General features: G+C 40.6%; 1 protein-coding gene across 1 annotated transcript in view; it reads left to right on the forward strand.

Moving 5' to 3' along the window:
• ETV5 (ETS variant transcription factor 5) overlaps window positions 1-18,295 on the forward strand; it is a 58,117-nt gene that overhangs the window by 22,428 nt on the left and 17,394 nt on the right. Inside the window, exons 6-7 of the mRNA XM_070406633.1 lie at window positions 5,897-6,026; window positions 6,954-7,241. Of these exons, the coding sequence (XP_070262734.1) occupies window positions 5,897-6,026; window positions 6,954-7,241 (418 nt within the window). The remainder of the gene's footprint in view (window positions 1-5,896; window positions 6,027-6,953; window positions 7,242-18,295) is intronic.

Raw genomic sequence — 18,295 nt, forward strand, 5'->3', positions numbered from 1 at the left:
AGTTTGATAGATTTTCACCAACTGTATAAACATTTAGATCAAGACCTAGAACTTACCAGAAAACAAGAAGATTCCTTGTGCCCCCTAAACTAATACTACCCCCAGTCATCCTGACTTTAAACACCATAGATTAGTGTTGTCTCCTTTTGAATGTTACACAAATGGACCCATGTAGTATGTACCCTTTATGTCTAGCTTCTTTTGCTCAACATGTTTATGAAATTCCATGTTGAATGTAATTTACATTTCATCCTCATTCCTGTAGTAGTGCTGAGATTTTGTTTGGGGTTACCTTGAGCTTATACATAAATTTGGGGAGAATTGATATGTTTATAATAAGCTTTCCAGCTCATAAATATGCCATATCCTTCTTTTCATTGAGAGTTCTTTAATTTTTCTTAGTGTTTTGTAGTTTTTAGTTGAGGTATCTCACATGTTTTTTATTAGATGTCTTCCTAGATATTTGATGTTATTTGTTGCTATTGTAGATGTATTTTTTTAATTTCACATTGTTTTAGTTACAATGTATAGAAATAGTTCTTTTTATATATTGGCCAAATGATCTTGGTAAAATAGCTTACTTATACTTTGTGGAGACTTTTATATTTTCTGTGTACCCAACCAGGCCATCTGTGAATAATGACCTTATATTTCTTCCATTCTAATTTTCCTACCTTTTATTTATTTTACTTGACTTATTGCATTGGCTAGCATCAGGCATAACTTTTGATCAATTTTTCAGAGAGAAAAATCTTTCATGGAGTTCCCTAGTAAAAAAAAAAAAAAAGCAATTTATGAAGTTAAGTTGGTTGATTTGTGAACATCATATCCAAATTTAAAATGGTGTTATGATGGCCTACAAAGCCACCATACTCTGTTCCTTATTGTGCATACCCACAGATATGGATTGAAAATCTTGTCAGCCAGCCACCCTTGTCTTTCCTACCCCAGACAAGCAGAGCATCTCATTTATATTTGTGCATGGGTCCTTAACAGAGTCTCATAGTCAAATAAGGGTCCAGACCGCTCACTGAAAATGTTCTTGCCTCAGAGGTGGAATTAAGAGAGTATTGTCAAGAAGCAATTTCAGGAGGGCAGGGCTTGTGGAGAGATGGTATCCAAGGCGATGGTGCCCTGTCTGGCAAGTCATTGGCTGGCTGCAGAAGATACCAAGTCTTCCAAAGTGCCTGCAGTTGTCTAACAGAGCAGACGATTTTGGTCAGCTAGCATATAGAAGGGAGAATGATATCTTTTCGATGGAACACTAGAACTGGAGGCAAGGACTGTAAGAAGTAAAAGCTGCTGGAGTCAAGAGATGTCAGCTGCCAGTAGGAGGGAGGGAGGGAGGGATCCTGGGCCTAGAGATAGGAGAAAGTGTAAGTCCTTGTATGAATTCAGGTGTATCAGGTGTACCTCCAGCTGGAGAGTGCAGATTTAGAAAACATGAGGATACAGACCCTGAGAGCTGGCAAAATGTATTCTTCCTCTCTCTTCTTTGGTGTTGTCTTCCTTTTCCATCTCTTTCTCTATTTCCTTTAATCCCTTTATGATGTAATCTTTATCTGTCAGATTTCATCTGGGAGGCAATGTGACGGAATGACTAAGAACTATTTAGGTGGAAATCCTGACCACTTACAGCTATGCAACCAGAACAGATTACTTACCTTTATTAAGCTGTGGTTTTCTCATCTATAAAATGGAGACAGTGGAAGTAACTTTTTTATTGGTTGGGAAGATCAAATAAAATAATGTATGTAAGAGTAACTTGGCACAAAGTAGATGCTAAAGGGCCCATCTGGCTGCCTCTCTCTTGTCCTGTCTACCTTGTTCTTTTCCAGAGGTATTAGTTCTTATGCATGTTTCCCTTGTACTAAGTGTAATGTGTTTTTCTTGTTTTAGTTGAAAAAAAGCTTTGTGTCCTCTATTTTTAATGTACAAATTGGGTGAGTGAAATGTCTCCCATTTCTGTCCCTGTGGTAGATTACCGAAATGACAGTGGGGAATGATTTCCTCCTCTCCCTTCTAGTGGCAGCAGCTCCAAGACCTTGAGCAATTCCTTTAACTCCTTTGGGCCCAGGGTCCTTATCTATATATGTAAGGGACTAGATTAAGTGGACTGTGAGGCTCTTGTCTAACTCTAATTATATCTACGAGAAGATGCTAAAAGTCAGATTCCTCACTAAATTATACATGCCATGAAGAAACGTGTCTGTTTTGCTTATCATCATATCCCAGCGCCTCCAGGATGCCTGGCCCATAGAAGATGCTCAGCAAATGAATGGTTGACATCTTTACAACAAGGAATGTGGTTCATATTCACCAGGAGTTGTCAGAGCACCGTTGGCTTTATGGGCCCATCTTCAATAACTCTGAGAAAAATTTCTAATGGTAGAAAATGCTTACCAACTCACAGAGTCAACTTTTTTTGGCATTTATTTTCATACTTATGAATTCAAACTTCATAAATATTTTAGAGTTCATGATCCTTTCTCACTTTCAATTTGTTGCCAGGCTTTGTAGCCCTAGGTCTCGTCATCGTTCAGTATGTCGCCTGTATGAAGGTAAAGGCTCTATTTTTGAAAGCACAGTGTGTAACTACACAATATCATAGCACCATCTGCAAGGTGCTATGCCATTTTCTTTATTTCTCAAGGCAGCATCACAAAGCTCATTGACCAAAGGAAGGAACAGACTAAAAGCAAGGAGCATTCCTTGGGCTTCTTCATTCCTGCTTTAAATATACATCGCTATCTCTGACTAGCGCGTGCCATAATCAGAATCCTTTATACATCCTCTGGCTCAGTTCCTTGGGAGAGCTGAGCCTTCTTTCTTACTGCTTGCAGGGCCCCTAATGGCTTTCCTATCAGTGGTCTGTGAAACTTCCAATTCTCATTCCTGCTGTGTTCCACTCTCTTCTTTCTCCTTTAAATGGTAGATTCCTGGGGAAGAAATATTCATGACTATCATTGTGTCTAGCTTTGTAGGCTAGATGTGGTTAAGAATTAATTGGAAATTTAATCCATTCAGTCACTCATTGTCTTAGTCCATTCAGGCTGCTATAAGAAAATACCATTGCTGAAACCGGTTTGGCTCAGTGGATAGAGCATCGGCCTACAGACTGAAAGGTCCCAGGTTCGATTCCGGTCAAGGGCATGTACCTGGGTTGCGGGCACATCCCCAGTAGGGAGTGTGCAGGAGGCAGCTGATCGATGTTTCTCTCTCATCGATGTTTCTAACTCTCTATCTCTCTCCCTTCCTCCCTGTAAAAAATCAATAAAATATATTTTTAAAAAAAAGAAAGAAAAAGAAAATACCATAGACTGGGTAGCTTATAAAAAAACAAGTTTACTTCTCACAGTTTTAGAGGCTGGAAGTCTGAGATCAGGGTGCCCGCATGGTTGGGTGAGGGCTCTCTTCAGAGTCTAGAAAGTTGGCATCCTCTCATGGCTCTACCCTCATTACCCAATTATCTCTCAAAGTTCCCTCACCTTTTAATACCATCACATTGGACATTAGGATTTCAACATAGGAATTTGAGAGGGACACAAGCGTTCAGACCATAGCACTCACCAGATATTACTTGAATTACTCCTTTGTGTAAAGAACATAGGATCCCAGGTATAAGACAATTTGGGGGTCATAGAAGGTTTATAATTTAGAGCCAGAATGGTCTACACACTAGGAGTACTGTGTAGATTTAAAGAAATCAAGACTTGGAATTGTCTGGCAGTTCATATTCTCTTGCAAAGTAAATATACACTGTTCCTGAAGTCATTATAAATTTTTTTCTTTTCGGGCAGCTTTGGTTTACCCTCTGGTGTTAGTCTTATCAGCAGAACTGATAATATTTATAATAATATCATGAAAATGTCAAGACATTTCTAAAACCTGAAATGAGAAAATTGAATAGTACCATAATCATTGACTTTCTAAACTTAGGTAAAACAGGGATTATTTTCTTTAGATAAAGTAAGAAAAGTAGACACAGAACCTTTGTTTACATTAGGACATCATCACCTTTCCTCATTGTTTTGCCAACACTTTTATGGCAGAAGACGAGTAGGAGAAGAGGCCATGACAAAGGGGCAGTGCTGCCTTGGAGAAATGGTTTCTGTGTCCAGTTGTCTGACTCTCCCTTTTCGTTTACTAACAAGATGCTAACAATAACAAGCCTAGCCATTTTCTGTGTCTGAATGTCTGAAAACATTGGATAATAATTGAGAGTTGGCTGCCATGATGTCACCATCAAAAAATCATGGGAGAGACTCTAATGGCTTCTAAATATAATCTGCCAGTTCTGAACTTATTTCATGCACTCAGGAATAGCAGTTGGCATTATGTAGGGAAGAAATTATGAAAACCTGTCCTCTCCAGTCAGTCACTGGCAGGACTTTGCTTTATAAACTTGTCATCAGTGATAGACTTACCTGTCTCATTTGTTCACTTCTGAGACCAGAATTCAAGGTTGGAGGAGGCACTGAAAAACCAGTTGGCCTGAAGATTGTTCAGTCTTATCAGTCAGAAAAGGGATGATTGTTGAGCTATAAGTCTACCTCCTTTAATCACAAAGAATTTGCCAATCTCCTGAAAATATTTTAGGCGTAAACACTATGTCAAACAAAATTTTCGTGGGTTACCAGGGCACTGACTGTGGTTAGCTATTTAATGAGACCTTTGATACACTGGGAAGTGGCTAACACAAAAACTTAACTCAATCGCGCTTCCCCCATCCTCCAGGATAGCTGGACAGAGTAGCAATTCTGACTATAACAAGAAGAAAACAGCCCTCATAGTGCAGCATCTTTAAAGTTTGTCCTACTTTGGGTAAAATGCTCCCTCTAAAATGAGTAGCGCCTAGATAAGACCGAAAAGGCAAACCTGGTTTGATTTAGTTCAGTTTGGTTTGGCTACTATATGTAAGTCACCTTGACTTGAAAAACTTGTTACTTTGGCTTCTCAAAATCACAAATGGAATATGCAGCTGACTTCCAAATGGAAAGCAACAGCTCTGTGCACTATTTCATTCATTTAGGAAAAGTAATTGGCACCATCCATGAAAGGATGAGTTATAAAAACCTGCCCTTCCTGGGGGGTCACTGGGAAAAAAACACACATAAGCGCAAAGGTTTCCTGTACACAGTTAGCTTTTCCTAGGTTGTGGTCTGGTCCTTTGTTGTACTCCTTTGCTTTTAAAAATGTTTGAAATGTCCCTAAAGTTGAATTATCTCCTATTCAGACCTGATATTTAGAGTTGCTTGTGGAGGGACTTTTAAAAAGTCACGTATTTAATTTATAAATATGCTTCCAAATATTAAATGTATTTGCCAGAGGAATTTCAAGTATTTGATGAGTTAATGTGTAATGTCTACCAATATGTTTTTGGCTGTTTTGTTCTTTTTGGATACAAAATTCTTCATGCCTGCAATTCTTGGTTTTCTATCACACCTGCACTGGGGAGGAAGGGGGAGCATCACCTGCAGAATTTTTAAGTGTTTCAGAGCCTCTGGGAAGCAGACCCAACACCAAAGAAATTTGGAAAAGACACTTGGCCCTGGCTGGGTGGCTCAGCCGGTTGCAGATTCTCCATCAGGGCACACACCTAGGTTGTGGGTTCGATCCCCAGTCTGGAGGCAACTGATCGATGTTTCTCTCTCTCTCTCTCTGAAAATCAGAGGATTCAAAAAATAATAATTTTTTTAAAAGTGTCATATGATGGATGATTTCTGAGTTTAAAGAACTTTTCAAGGGTTTTAGATGGAAGACTATATTTAAGCACTTGGCTTTCTCTGGCATGTGACTTGACAGGAGTTCCAAGAACAATCAGCTCATTTCAGGGTTTGCAGAAGGAAGCACTGTGCTCCCTGTTAATTGGCTGTCCTCCCTCTTCTCATTTCAGTGGTGCTTCATGCCCCACCTCCAACCAAGATCAAACGGGAGCTGCACAGCCCCTCCTCCGAGCTGTCATCCTGCAGCCATGAGCAGGCTCTCGGTGCTAACTATGGAGAAAAGTGCCTCTACAACTATTGGTAAGTGGAGCCAGAGAAGGCTGGCCAGAAAGTAGCCTTCAAGCTGACAGTTTCAAATATTACTCAGCAGACACTCAGCATAGCACGCCCCATCTTTACCTGCAGTGTAATCCTCTAGGTGCAGGCCAGCTCAAATGGGCCTTTCTTTCTGCTGAACATGAAATGCAAAACTGTTCAACTGACTGGGGTGGTGGGAGGACTCAGTGCTTGGGGTACTGTACCCCCCCTACCCCCCCGCCCCAAGGGAAAAATCCTTGAATACTGGGATATTTGATCTGTGACTTCAAGGGAGGGGATGTATACTCCTTCGTGTCTATCATATGTTAATGTGAACTTTAAGCACCAAAGAAGTAATCTTCAAATCAGAATATATGAAAAAGCCTTGATGCTTATGCCCTTTACTTAAGAATATCCAGGCTCAGGAATGAAGCTTTAATTTTAAATCATTCTTTGCTCTAGAAGATAAACATAGATCTACTTGAGAGGGGGGAGGAGAAGAGTTGTTAATTCAAGTGATGTTACAGCAGAAATTCGTCTTCAACAAAGATTCTGACTAATTTCTGGGAACCCTGGAATACTTGGGAGAGGGTCTGGGAAACTTCTCCAGTCACATAAATTCTGCCCCCATCTGTCCACCTGACACACACATACATGGAGAACACGGTTGGAAGGGGGGAGAAAGGAAACCGGAAGCAGAGGCTAAAATTATCTTCGAGAAGAATCACTAGAAGTGTTAAATAGTCCCTGTGACGCAGTGTGTTTGTCACTTTTCAGAGGTACAAATATTCCCTCAGGGCTGCCAGCAATTTAACTATGTTAATGCTGTCATTTCCTGGCAACCGAGGGCTGCAGCATTCTGCTGGACCCGGTGACCAAGCTAATGGCTTCATTGCAGCTTACTGGTTCCTTCTCTTTTTCTGTTTGCAGTGCCTATGATAGGAAGCCTCCCTCTGGGTTCAAGCCATTAACCCCTCCTACCACCCCCCTGTCACCCACCCATCAGAATTCCCTATTTCCCCCACCTCAGGCAACTCTGCCCACCTCCGTGCACCCTGCTGCAGCAGGCCCAGTACAAGGTGTGGGCCCAGCCCCCACCCCTCATTCGCTTCCAGACCCTGGACCACAGCAGCAAACCTTTGCGGTCCCCCGGCCACCACATCAGCCCCTGCAGATGCCAAAGATGATGCCTGAAAACCAGTATCCATCAGAACAGAGGTGGGTGCTGATCCGGGCTTCCTTTGCTGCCTGCATTCCCCTCCCCTTTTCCTCACTGGGAGAGGGGGAGCCGTTAGTCATATTTACCAGGTGTCTATAAAGTTCTCATTCCACTGCGGCATCTTGTGAGGTAAGACTAATAATAACATGAATATGACCTGTTTACATGTCACCCTGTTCCTGAGGTATTCCAAGTGGTTTATAAACATTACAACGTCCTTTTGAAGCAGGAATGGGGAGATAATTAGTACTGTCCCCCCATTACAGAGCCCAGGGAAGAGTGACTTTCCCAGGACACATTATCCGTTGACCCTCACTCAGGGCCACTCTCCTGGCTGCTCACTGGATACTAGAATTGAACCTTGATTTATGCTCCCCATACATCCTTTATTAACACTTACCAATTGGGGAAGTTTGCTGGTAGGAGGTACTATTATTCATCTGATTTTCACAGATTTTAGCAGTAGGAGATTAACTAAAGACTTTATTTATAATTATCTACTTTTGAGATAGAAACTCCTGGTTTCACTCCAGGTAGTTCTACATTTCAAATAAGGAAACTAAGGCACCAGGAGGAACGTGTCCAAAGTCATGTATTCATCAAACAAACCAACGTGTGTGAAGGGAACCTGCTCTGCAAACATGAAACTTAGGTCCCCGCCTTCCCAGCCTGTTATCTGCCGTGTTCTAGAATTTTGGATGCTTGTGGCCTTCCTTTATGTAGGGTGTCTTGGGGGTCTCGGATTTTCATTTCAAGTCTCTCTGGGATAAGGAGATAATGTAGGCGGCAAGTTGTCAGTGATGTTACCTAGGGCTGCAAGATGGTGGCCATTGTATTTCCTTTCTGTCTGTCTTGCTCTGCACTGGGTGGGTGTGAGGGTGGGAGGCAGGAGAGGCGGGAGGATGTATGAGTACACCTCCCCCAGGCCTGGCCCAACCCAAATGCCTCCCCGTGTTTACTCAGAGGTCACTTTATTTCTAAATGAAATGCAGAAAAACATTAGCCCTCTTATCTGGTTCTAATCCCCTGACCCCCTTCCTGTGAAACTCACCATAAAGAACTACCTCATTTGGCTGGTAGTGTTTATTCCCCTGGTGAGGCCAAATGCCACAAACACCAGTGATACATGGGGCCCAAGGGGTGAGACTGATTGGAGGCTGGCTCAGTAGTGGGCCTCCATTTACACAGAACTCATCTAAAGGAAGCAGCCACCACTAAGCTTTGCCAGTTATTACCTTGTTAACAGCCTTGCACTCTTCCAGGAGAATTCGGAAATTTGGATTTTTATGTAAAAATTCCGGGTTGCCTTTTTTAAAGTTGGCAACTAATTCAAATTAAAAACAACAGCAACACTTTGCAGACTAAACAAAACCTCTCTGTGGGCAAAATTACCCTGCAAGCCTGCCAGTTTGTGAACTCAGGCCTGGATGCCATTTTTATTCCAATAGTTTTTTTGTGTGTGTTTTTAAATAGTATCCTCCTGATTATCTGCAGAGATTATTAATTGAGGGGGAGGGATGGCGTAGGGCCTATATTCAGTATTTCAAATACTTAATAAACTTTGTATTTGTCATACCATGTATAAAAGAAAATCTCTTTTATTTATACAGTTGTGCACTGCTTAACAACAGATACCTTCTGAGAAATTCACTGTTAGGCGATTTTGTCATGTGTGAACATCATAGAGTGAGTGTACTTACACAAACCTAGATGGTAGCCTACTACACACCTGGGCTGTATGGTATAGCTTATTGCTCCTGGCTACAAGCCTGTACTGCATGTTACTGAATACCATAGGTAGGCAATCGTAACACAATGGTATTTGTGTATATAAACATCTAAACATAGAAAAGGCTTAGAAAAAAAATGTACTAGTATATAAGATAAATAATGGTACACCTGTCTGGGTACCTACCGTGATTGGAGGACTAGGAGTTGCTCTGGGTGAGTCAGTGAGTGAGCGGTGAGTGAATGTGAAGGCCTGGGACATGACTGTGCACCACTGTAGACTCTATAAACACTGTGCACTTAGGCTCCACTCAATTTATAAAACAACACGAGATTAAATCAAGCACAAGAGAAATGATGTAATCAAGCAGCAGGGTAAACACGAGACATGTGAAGCTGCTGCTGGCGTAACACAGCATACTATTTTTGTGCACTCTAAAATGAGGATCAAAAGTATAGTAAAACATAAGCCAGTAGCATAGTCACTTATTGTTATCAAATCAAATGCACTGCACCTAATTGTATGCTCTACACTTTAATATGATTTGCAGCGCAGTAGGTTTGTTTACACCAGCATCACACACAGACATGTGAGTAACAACGTGTTACACTGTGATGATACAGTGTCTATGACATCACCAGCTGATAGGACTTTTTCAGCCTTATTATAATCTTACTAGAGGCCCAGTGCATGAAAATTCATGCACTGGAGGTGGCGGGGGGGGGGGCCCTCAGCCTGGCCTGCCCGCTCTCACAGTCTGGGAGCCCTCAGGGGCAGGAGGCGACCCAGTGATCAGGGCAAGGTGACCCCCCCATCACACCTCTGCTGCTTCGACTGCCGGCAGCGCAAGCCTTGTCCGGCCCTGGTTACCTGAGCCTTGGGCAGCCCTGGGAGGCTGAGGGGACTGGGGGACTCCTCAGCCCCACCATGGCAGCAGGCGCATGGCAAGGCTGGGGGCAGGCCTGGCCTTGCCACATGCGCCTGCTGCCATGGTGGGGCTGAGGGGACTGGGTGCCGCCACCTTTGAGGGCGTGGTGGTCAATTAGCATATTCCCTCCTATTGGCTGTGGGCACCACCATCCTTGTGATGATGTGAGGGTCAATTAGCATATTCCATCTTTATTAGATAGGATAGGATCACCACCTTTTTGGGGTCACTTACATTGTTGACTGAAATCATTAAGCAGCTCATACCATATTTCTCTCTCAGTCCCTATTTCTTACCAGATTGTGTCAAAGGTTAACTGAACCAGGGGAAAAAAAGCCCTAATTCTGCTGGAGGTTATTTGTCCTCAGGCAGGCCTGGCAGAGAGGGGGCCTTAGTCTCCAGGCTGCCCAGCCTCCTCCCAAAACGAAGAAATTTGATCCCTGATAGTTAAAAGTTTCTGACCTCAAGTGTCCAAAAAGAAAGAGGTAGGAACCAGAAAGTAAGCATTTCTTTTATGGGGTGATTCCTCCCTGAAATTTATCTGTTCGTCTTGGATTTACTTCCCCTTCCCCTCTGCCATTAGGAAGGATGAGTCTAAAATAAAAAGACCTCACATCCCCTGGGTGATACAAAGATCCTTGAGAGAAATGGGGTGAAGGGTGAAGTTCCGAATCGATAAATAAAAAACACTGGGGCACTTAGGCTTCTACACCAGAGCATTGTAGTCTCAAAGTTGAGGGTACACAGGAGTTCCCACGGGGGCTTATTAGAAATGCAGATTCCTGCTGCACCCAGAGATTGACTTGGTGGGTCCGGAGCCAGGCCTGGATATATTATTGTCACATTTTGAGACATCAGGACCCAGCCCTCTCTTTTATCCCCATCTCTACTCCAATCCCCCACTTTCTCTCAGCATCAAGTACTCAGTACTCTGAATTTTTTTCTTATTGCCCTGATCTATGACAAATGAGATAATGTGATATCTGTGTGATGCAAAATGCATTTAAAAAACAACAAACAATTTTGCTTGTAGATACCGGGTAGCACATGGAAAATGAGACAAACTGAAATCTCTGGTCTGATTTTGTAACAGTAACAGTAACTGCAGGCATGTATGATAAGCTTAATAACCACATGTTTAATAACTTTTATGCATGCCCGAAAGTGGGGCAGATTACTCTTATTAGTAACTGTAGTTTGTTCTCTGTTAACTCTTTATTTAAATTAGAGGGAATATTACTTCAAAAATGAACCCCCTTAACCAAAAGATATGGTATTTTGTGGGATAGAAGGAAATACAGTCATATTGGAGCCCTTTAACAGCTCTGTAAACAAGGAAGAGTAAAAAAATCTATTTTACAGATAAGAAAATCAGGCCTCAGCAACTAAAGGACTTTCTAAATGTCACGTAGCCAAATGCAGGGTCCTCCATTTAGAGACCAAAGCGTTAACTTACAGCTACGCCATATGGTTTGGTTATGATTTGGGTGTGGGGGGCAGGTTGCTAACATTCGCTAATGTCTATTAAAAACTGAGTAAGTGACCTTGAGAAATTTGTTCTAGCCTTGAACTTTATCCAACTCTTTATCTCTTAAACTATCAGAACATACGCCATCTCTTAAACTATAAAATCCTACTAAATTCCTTCATCATTTTCAGACATGTTATAATACGTATCTGTTTTGTTTTGCTCATTCTGTTGAATAGAGTAAGCCCGTTGAGGTTTAAAAACCATGATTTAGACCCCTTTTTTTAGACCACATTTAACCCAGTATCTTACTTGTCTTCAGTATGTCTCTTGATGAAGTGATAATAGTTTGCTAAGATTATACTTTAAACAACTAAAACACAATCTAGTCAAAAGTATATTCTTAACGTTTTGTGCAATCTTAGTATATAATTCTTCACAACTCAAAATTTATTTTTAGAAGATAAATACTTGTTTGGGAGGGTGATTTATATTCACTATTTCCTCCCCTCGAGGAGGAAAAACCCTTGTAATTTGGCACGTTCAGACCTGTTCCATTTATCCTTAAAGACCACAGCTGCTCTTGAAGAGGAGAGGAGAGTGCTTTTCATTCATCCATTGCAGTCTCACATGGCTTCTCATCGTGCTGTTTACCACATTTACATGGCAAGGTGCTGGAACTTAGAAAATACCCTTACGTTATGCCCATAGTACTGGCCAGATACGGTTTTGCCTTTCACTGTACCATTTCTCATTACATCTAGAGTTGAGACTCCACAATTCAACTTAGGCTCAACTAAAAAATTGATCACCTAAGAATTTTAGAACACACTATTCTCTCATTTGACATCAAGACACAAAAACTCAAGAAAAGATAAAGTTTAAAAAAATATTGCTGCTGTTGGAAAAATCCTCTGCTTGGATGCGACCCGAGGGCGTCGAATTGTAATAGGCTATTCTGCTGACATTGATAGTCAGAATACAGTGCCCCAGGGTCACCTAGAAAGGATCAGTCACGTGTGGCATCTTCTGAAGGATGAATGGCCTACCTGCTATGTTCTCTCCCTCAGTGGTTATGACCAAAGCTTCAGAGCTCGAAAGGATGAGCTTGAGTGTCCTGGAATTGTGATTTACTGGGTACGACTCATTCTCTAAAGATGGTAGATAGTAAGAGAGTTAACATATTCAAGTTTCTCTCCCGTTTCTACTTTCTCTTTTAAAGCCCATCCCTAGTAAACTGCTGTTCGTTTTTGTCCGTCATACTTTGTAGCTCTTAGAGAGGGAAGAACTTGACTGAGTCACATTTGTTAGCCTGAGTGTGTCTGACGCATCTTCTCGCCGTGCACGCCTGTAAATAGCATGTTACAAATGGCAGCACAAACTCACTCTGGGATCTGAAACTGCGTTTCATAGATGCTTAATGGAACCTTCTTTAACAGACTCAGTGATCTACTTCTAATGGTTACAGTGTGGGTGTTTTTCGTTCTGAATCTTAAGAGAGCTTGTTTTCCACAATTAACCATGTTTACTATAGGGTTTTTGTTACCTTTTAATTAGGCTAAAGGAAATTTCCTACTATCCCTAGTTTACTGAATTTTTAATGGAATGGATATTGACCCTTATCAAATACTTCTCCCTTTGTTGAGGTGATCAAAGGAAATTTTTCTTTTAATTTCCCACTGTAGAGAGTTACATTGATTTATATGGAACCAACCTTGTATTCTTGTGATAAAACTAACTTATCTGTTATGTATCATCTTTTGTATGTTACTGGACTTGATTTTCCAATATCTATTTAGGACTTTTGCATCACTATGATTGAGATAAATGTACACTTTTTCTTATATTGTCCTTGTTGGTTTTAGCGTTGAGGTTATACTCATCAAATGAGTAGTGGGTATCCTCCTTTTTATATATTCTGGAATAGTTTGTGTGAAATTGGCATTCTTTCTTCCATGAAATCTTGGAAGAATTTGTCAGTAAAATCATGTGAATCTGATATTATCTTTGTGGAAGATGTTCAGTTACTGATTCAGCATCTTCACCTTTTTATAGTTTTGCTCTGGAATTTCTATTTAGCTGAGTGAATTTAATAAATTATTTTTTGTGAATTTTTAAATTAACTGCCATAAAGTTGTTTATAATGTTTTTTTAAGTAAAACCTCTATAGTATCTATAGGTATTGCTTTTTCATGTTTGATATTTATCTAGGTTTTTTTTTTTTTTCTTTCATAGTCTTAGCAGACAATTTCATTTGTCTTTATAACAAATCAACTTTGGCTTTACTCATCCTCTCTATTGGGTGTTTTCTATATCACTGATTTCTGCTTTCACTAAAATATCTCATTTTTATTTCAGTTCATTCTGTTTTTCTTTTTCTAACTTCTTTGGTTGGGTGATTACCTCATTAATGTGTAGCTTTTTTTCTTTATAATATAACCATATAACCAAATAAAACTCCTCCTAAGGCTCAGTGACCATACATTTAGTTTTTCCCAGGTCGTGTATGGTTCATGTCTTGTCCGGATGTAATTGCTAATAGCATTTGCTTTAATTCCCCAAAATATCCTGGTTGGGGCAATCAATTATTTTATCTCCCTGCCCAAATCCTGCTTAAGCTGTCCCTACAAGTTCTGATGTGTAGTATTTTAAAAATTCAGTTCCAACTGTTTGCTATTATTTCTTTTAGTCTTGAAGTTCTTTAAAAAATATTTTTCTTAAGTTCCAAACCTATGAGAGTTTTCAAGTTGCCTGGACTATATTTTTATTTAAATGTCATAAGATAGTATTTAAAAACAATTTATAGAAACAATTGTAGAAACAGTATAGGCCAGTAGCTCTGGAGTTGGACAGACAGACCTGGTTTTGAATCTGTATGACCTTAGGCAAGCAGTTAACTGCTCTAAGTGTTGGTTTCTTCATCTGAAAATGGAGAATAGTAGATACCACACATATCATTGGGTGGATTAAATGAAAAATCATATTGGCACAGAGAAGGTACTTATTAAATGTTAACTTTTATGACAATTTCACTGCTTAAAAATCACTCTTATATTTCATAAAGGAAACTATACGTAGGGAATCTTCCTAAAATGATGTCGATAGCACAATTTTAGAAATTGCAAGTTTTGAAAATGTAAAAGCCCTCTTTATCCCTAATCTTTTCTGTTTGTCATCAGACTTATTAATGATGTACATATAAAACTAATACTTTCACTATTTTATATTGGGGACATCTCATGTTTACATCACCTTCTTCCATATTTGATCTTGAGAAATCAGATAAGCATTTAAGCCTTTAAAATTTTATCACTCAATGTTTTATCGCCGTTTAAATGGGCCAACTTGAGTCTAAGCAGAGCTGACAGGCCTCACAGAGCCCTGAGAGCTGTTTCAGAATTCTCTGGTTTTGCTTTTAGGGACCGTGTTTGGGTTTTGTTTTGCAACAGTGTCTGGCTTGGTATATGGCAGGAAAAATAAACATTAGTGTGAAGTTGGGTAGCACATTGCCACCCAGAATATAAATCAGCATTCTCTTTCTGAGAAAGCAGACTAGATATTGGGTAGGCAACTAGTGGACTCTTCTATTTTGTGTGAGTGATAGTACTCTCTCCCAGTTCCTTAAGATCTTTCCTTACATTTGCATAACTTCTGAATTTGGCTTGTTGCAGGCTGGGGGAGGGCTGGAACATTTGATAGTGATGTTTAAACGTAATGTATATCAAGAACCTAGCATAGTGCGGGCCCTGTTTTATGCATTATCTTATATAATCTTTACAACAGACTTTTGGGACAGATCCCATGGTTGTCCTTATTTTACGGAAGAGGAAACTGAGGCTCAGAGCAGTTATATAACTCACCCAAGGTCACATAGCTAATAAGGGTAAAGATTGGATTTCAAACAAGGATGTTCTGACTTCACAGCCAGAGCCTCTTACCCAGCTATGCTGCTTCTCTATTTTCTATCTGCTCTTAGCCTTAACGGAAATATTAAGCACTTGGTGTTGGTGTCTTGGCTGATCTTACATATCATCTCTCAATGGCCTCTGAACATCACTGCTTCACCCGGCACCCGCGGCCACTGTGTGGCCTTCATTGAATCCACACTTTTCTCCTTTTTTTCCTCTAAGCATTGTGTTTACTCTGTGTGTTGGCAGCAGAAACTGAAAAGGAAATGCAGAAAAAGCATCTAACGGTTTTCATAACGTAAACCAAATGTTGGTAGCGTGGGTGAGTTCTTGGGAGGAAAGGCGCTATATAAATCTGACAGATAAATAAATAACTGGTTCTTTAAATAAACTGGCACTGAAAAAGCCTTAATCTGTAACCTATTGAATTTAGAATCCCTCGGTAGTCGGAAGTCTCCTTTTGCTCACCAACTGTGATTTCACTACCACCTGAGCCCTGTTGGGATATGAGTGTGGGGGTGCGGGTCAGAGAGGTTGGGAGTGAGCGGGGAGAGGTTTGTCAGGAACCAGGCCCCTCTTCCACTGAAAATGCTTGCCTGCCTCAGTAAACAAGAGGCATCTTTGTCACAGCTGTATTATGTATACAACACATTCTTAGGTACTTCAAAGGATTGGGAACAGGGAAAGAGGGTTCAAATGAAGGTCATTGAGTAAAGTTCACAGAATGTATTTAGGGGAGAAGAACTGAATTACTTTACTAATCTCAGCAAATAAAAGCCGTTATCAGCAGCAAGCTCTGAGAGACTTTCTTCCAAATTGTTGGTTTTGTGACCTACCCGTAATGTCCCCTTTGCCACTTCCACTCCCTCAAAACAAACCAAGACAGAACAATCCCAGTGACAGAATCTATCTGCAGATCCCAGGCCCCCAAGTTTCACAAATCCTTCCAGTTATGTTGCCTGATGCCCATCTGGAAGTACCTTTTTCTGAAGGGGCTGTACCAGGACAGCTCTAGAGTTTCATTCTGAAAGGTGAGAAGATGAGCGGAAGTAGAGTGGTTGGGCCTGCCAGCTGCAGAGGCTCTGATTACAGAACTGAGTGGTTCCTGCCATCCCGGAGCCATCAAAGGAAGTGATTTGTGCAGGTCACCTTTGAAGGTGCTGAGATGGTGGCAGAGGGGAAAGATAGAGAACACCGCCCTTATTGCTGTTCCTTCCTGCTAGCATAAGGTTTGGGTACTTTATAAACATAAGGCCTTGAGAATATCCTCATCTTTCATTTGGGTTCCCTTCTTCAAATTTTTCTTCAAAAACTCAGGTTTTCAGTGTACTGCTGGTGCCTATATTCTATTTTCCTTTTTTTTTTTTTTTTGGTAGCTATATTCTAAACGTCAAGTCGAACCCCGAGTTTCAAATTTACACTTCTTCAAAGACTCCGCAAGGGTTTCCTTAAATAACAGCATCCTAGAAAATCTCATTCCTGATGAAGTTCCACTGTAATGCATTCAGTCCCTCAGTGAAAGGCTCTCAACCCACTGAGCCTTATATAGTTTTAAAACTTATTCAGTACATTGGCCAGGCAGATTCTGATGCTTTTAGTTCTGGGATAAAAGGATAAGTATATGTAAAATTGTTGGTGATCTTTATGTTGTAAAATGATCTTAGGCTGCTGCTTTTTTTTAAAATCCTCACCCAAGAAGTGAGGATATTTTCCCCATTGATTTCTATAGAGCAGGGTTCCTCAAACTTTTTAAACAGGGGGCCAGTTCACTGTCCCTCAGACAGTTGGAGGGCCGGACTATAGTTAAAAAAAAACTATGAACAAATTCCTATGCACACTGCACATATCTTATTTTGAAGTAAAAAAACAAAATGGGAACAAATACAATATTTGTATTTGTATGTGGCCCGCGGGCTGTAGTTTGAGGACCCCTGCTATAGAGAATGGAAGGGAGGGCAGAAGGGGAGAGTCAGAGAGAGAGAAACATTGATGTCTCTCACATGGATTGGTTGCCTCCTGCATGCTCCCCCCTTGACTGGGAATCGAACCGACCCTCCAGTGTTCAGGCCAATGCTCTGACCACAGTTATGCCAGCCAGGGCATAGGGTGCTGCTTTTGATAGGGTAGTAAAGACTCAGAGTGAGAGCCATGCTGTACCCTGATCTAAAAAGTACTTTATCTGCACCCAATCTTTTCAGTTTAAGATTTTAAAGCTTGATATCCTAGAAATCTGTTGGCCACCTGTTGCCACAGACTGATTCAAATCAAATTCAAATGATTTGATTAAAGCTATTAATAGGATTCAAGCTAACAGGAGAGAGTAAGACCTTAATATTACAGGATTATATTATTGATTTTTTAAAATGTATTGAAATTAGTACTAAAATCTTTACTTTTTTCCCCCTGAACCTTGGCTCGTATTTTTTACCTGAGGGCACATATTCACAAATGCTTTTCTTTATACACATAGATTAGTGTCTTATGCATAGTTCACGGATTGAGGCCTCACATTGAGGGTTCCCATCTCTAACTTCTGCACCCACCCTCCTGATGTCTACCCCAGTTCGGCAGTGATTACAGCTGTGCCAGAAACCATGCTTTTGTAGACATGACTTTATTTCATCATTCCAGTAGCATTTGGTCGGATAATACATCCCCATGTTACAGATGAGGAAACTGAAACCAAGAAAATGTGCCCCCCATCACTTCCCTAGTAAGTGGCTTCACTTCAGGACCCCAGGCTTTCTCTTTTACTACTCCGCCTTTGCAACAGGGCAGAGGCTGTTGGCACTCCTCTGGGTTTCTCTGACAGCTAAAGGATGTTAATGATACTCATTAAATAACAATAACAAAGGCTTTTATTGTTCTGTCTTATTATAAAATAAAGCATATTTATTCAACTATAGAAGAGCAAAAAAAGAAAGTCACCTAAAATCATTACCACCCAAAATTAGCAGTATGAACATTTAGGTACAAATCCAGGATTTTATATAACACCATACACACTTTCCTTATGTTTG

This window comes from Myotis yumanensis, unplaced genomic scaffold (assembly GCF_028538775.1).
Source record: "Myotis yumanensis isolate MYYU_CA2020_CCGP unplaced genomic scaffold, mMyoYum1.0.hap1 SCAF_2, whole genome shotgun sequence".
Taxonomy (NCBI): Eukaryota; Metazoa; Chordata; class Mammalia; order Chiroptera; family Vespertilionidae; genus Myotis; species Myotis yumanensis.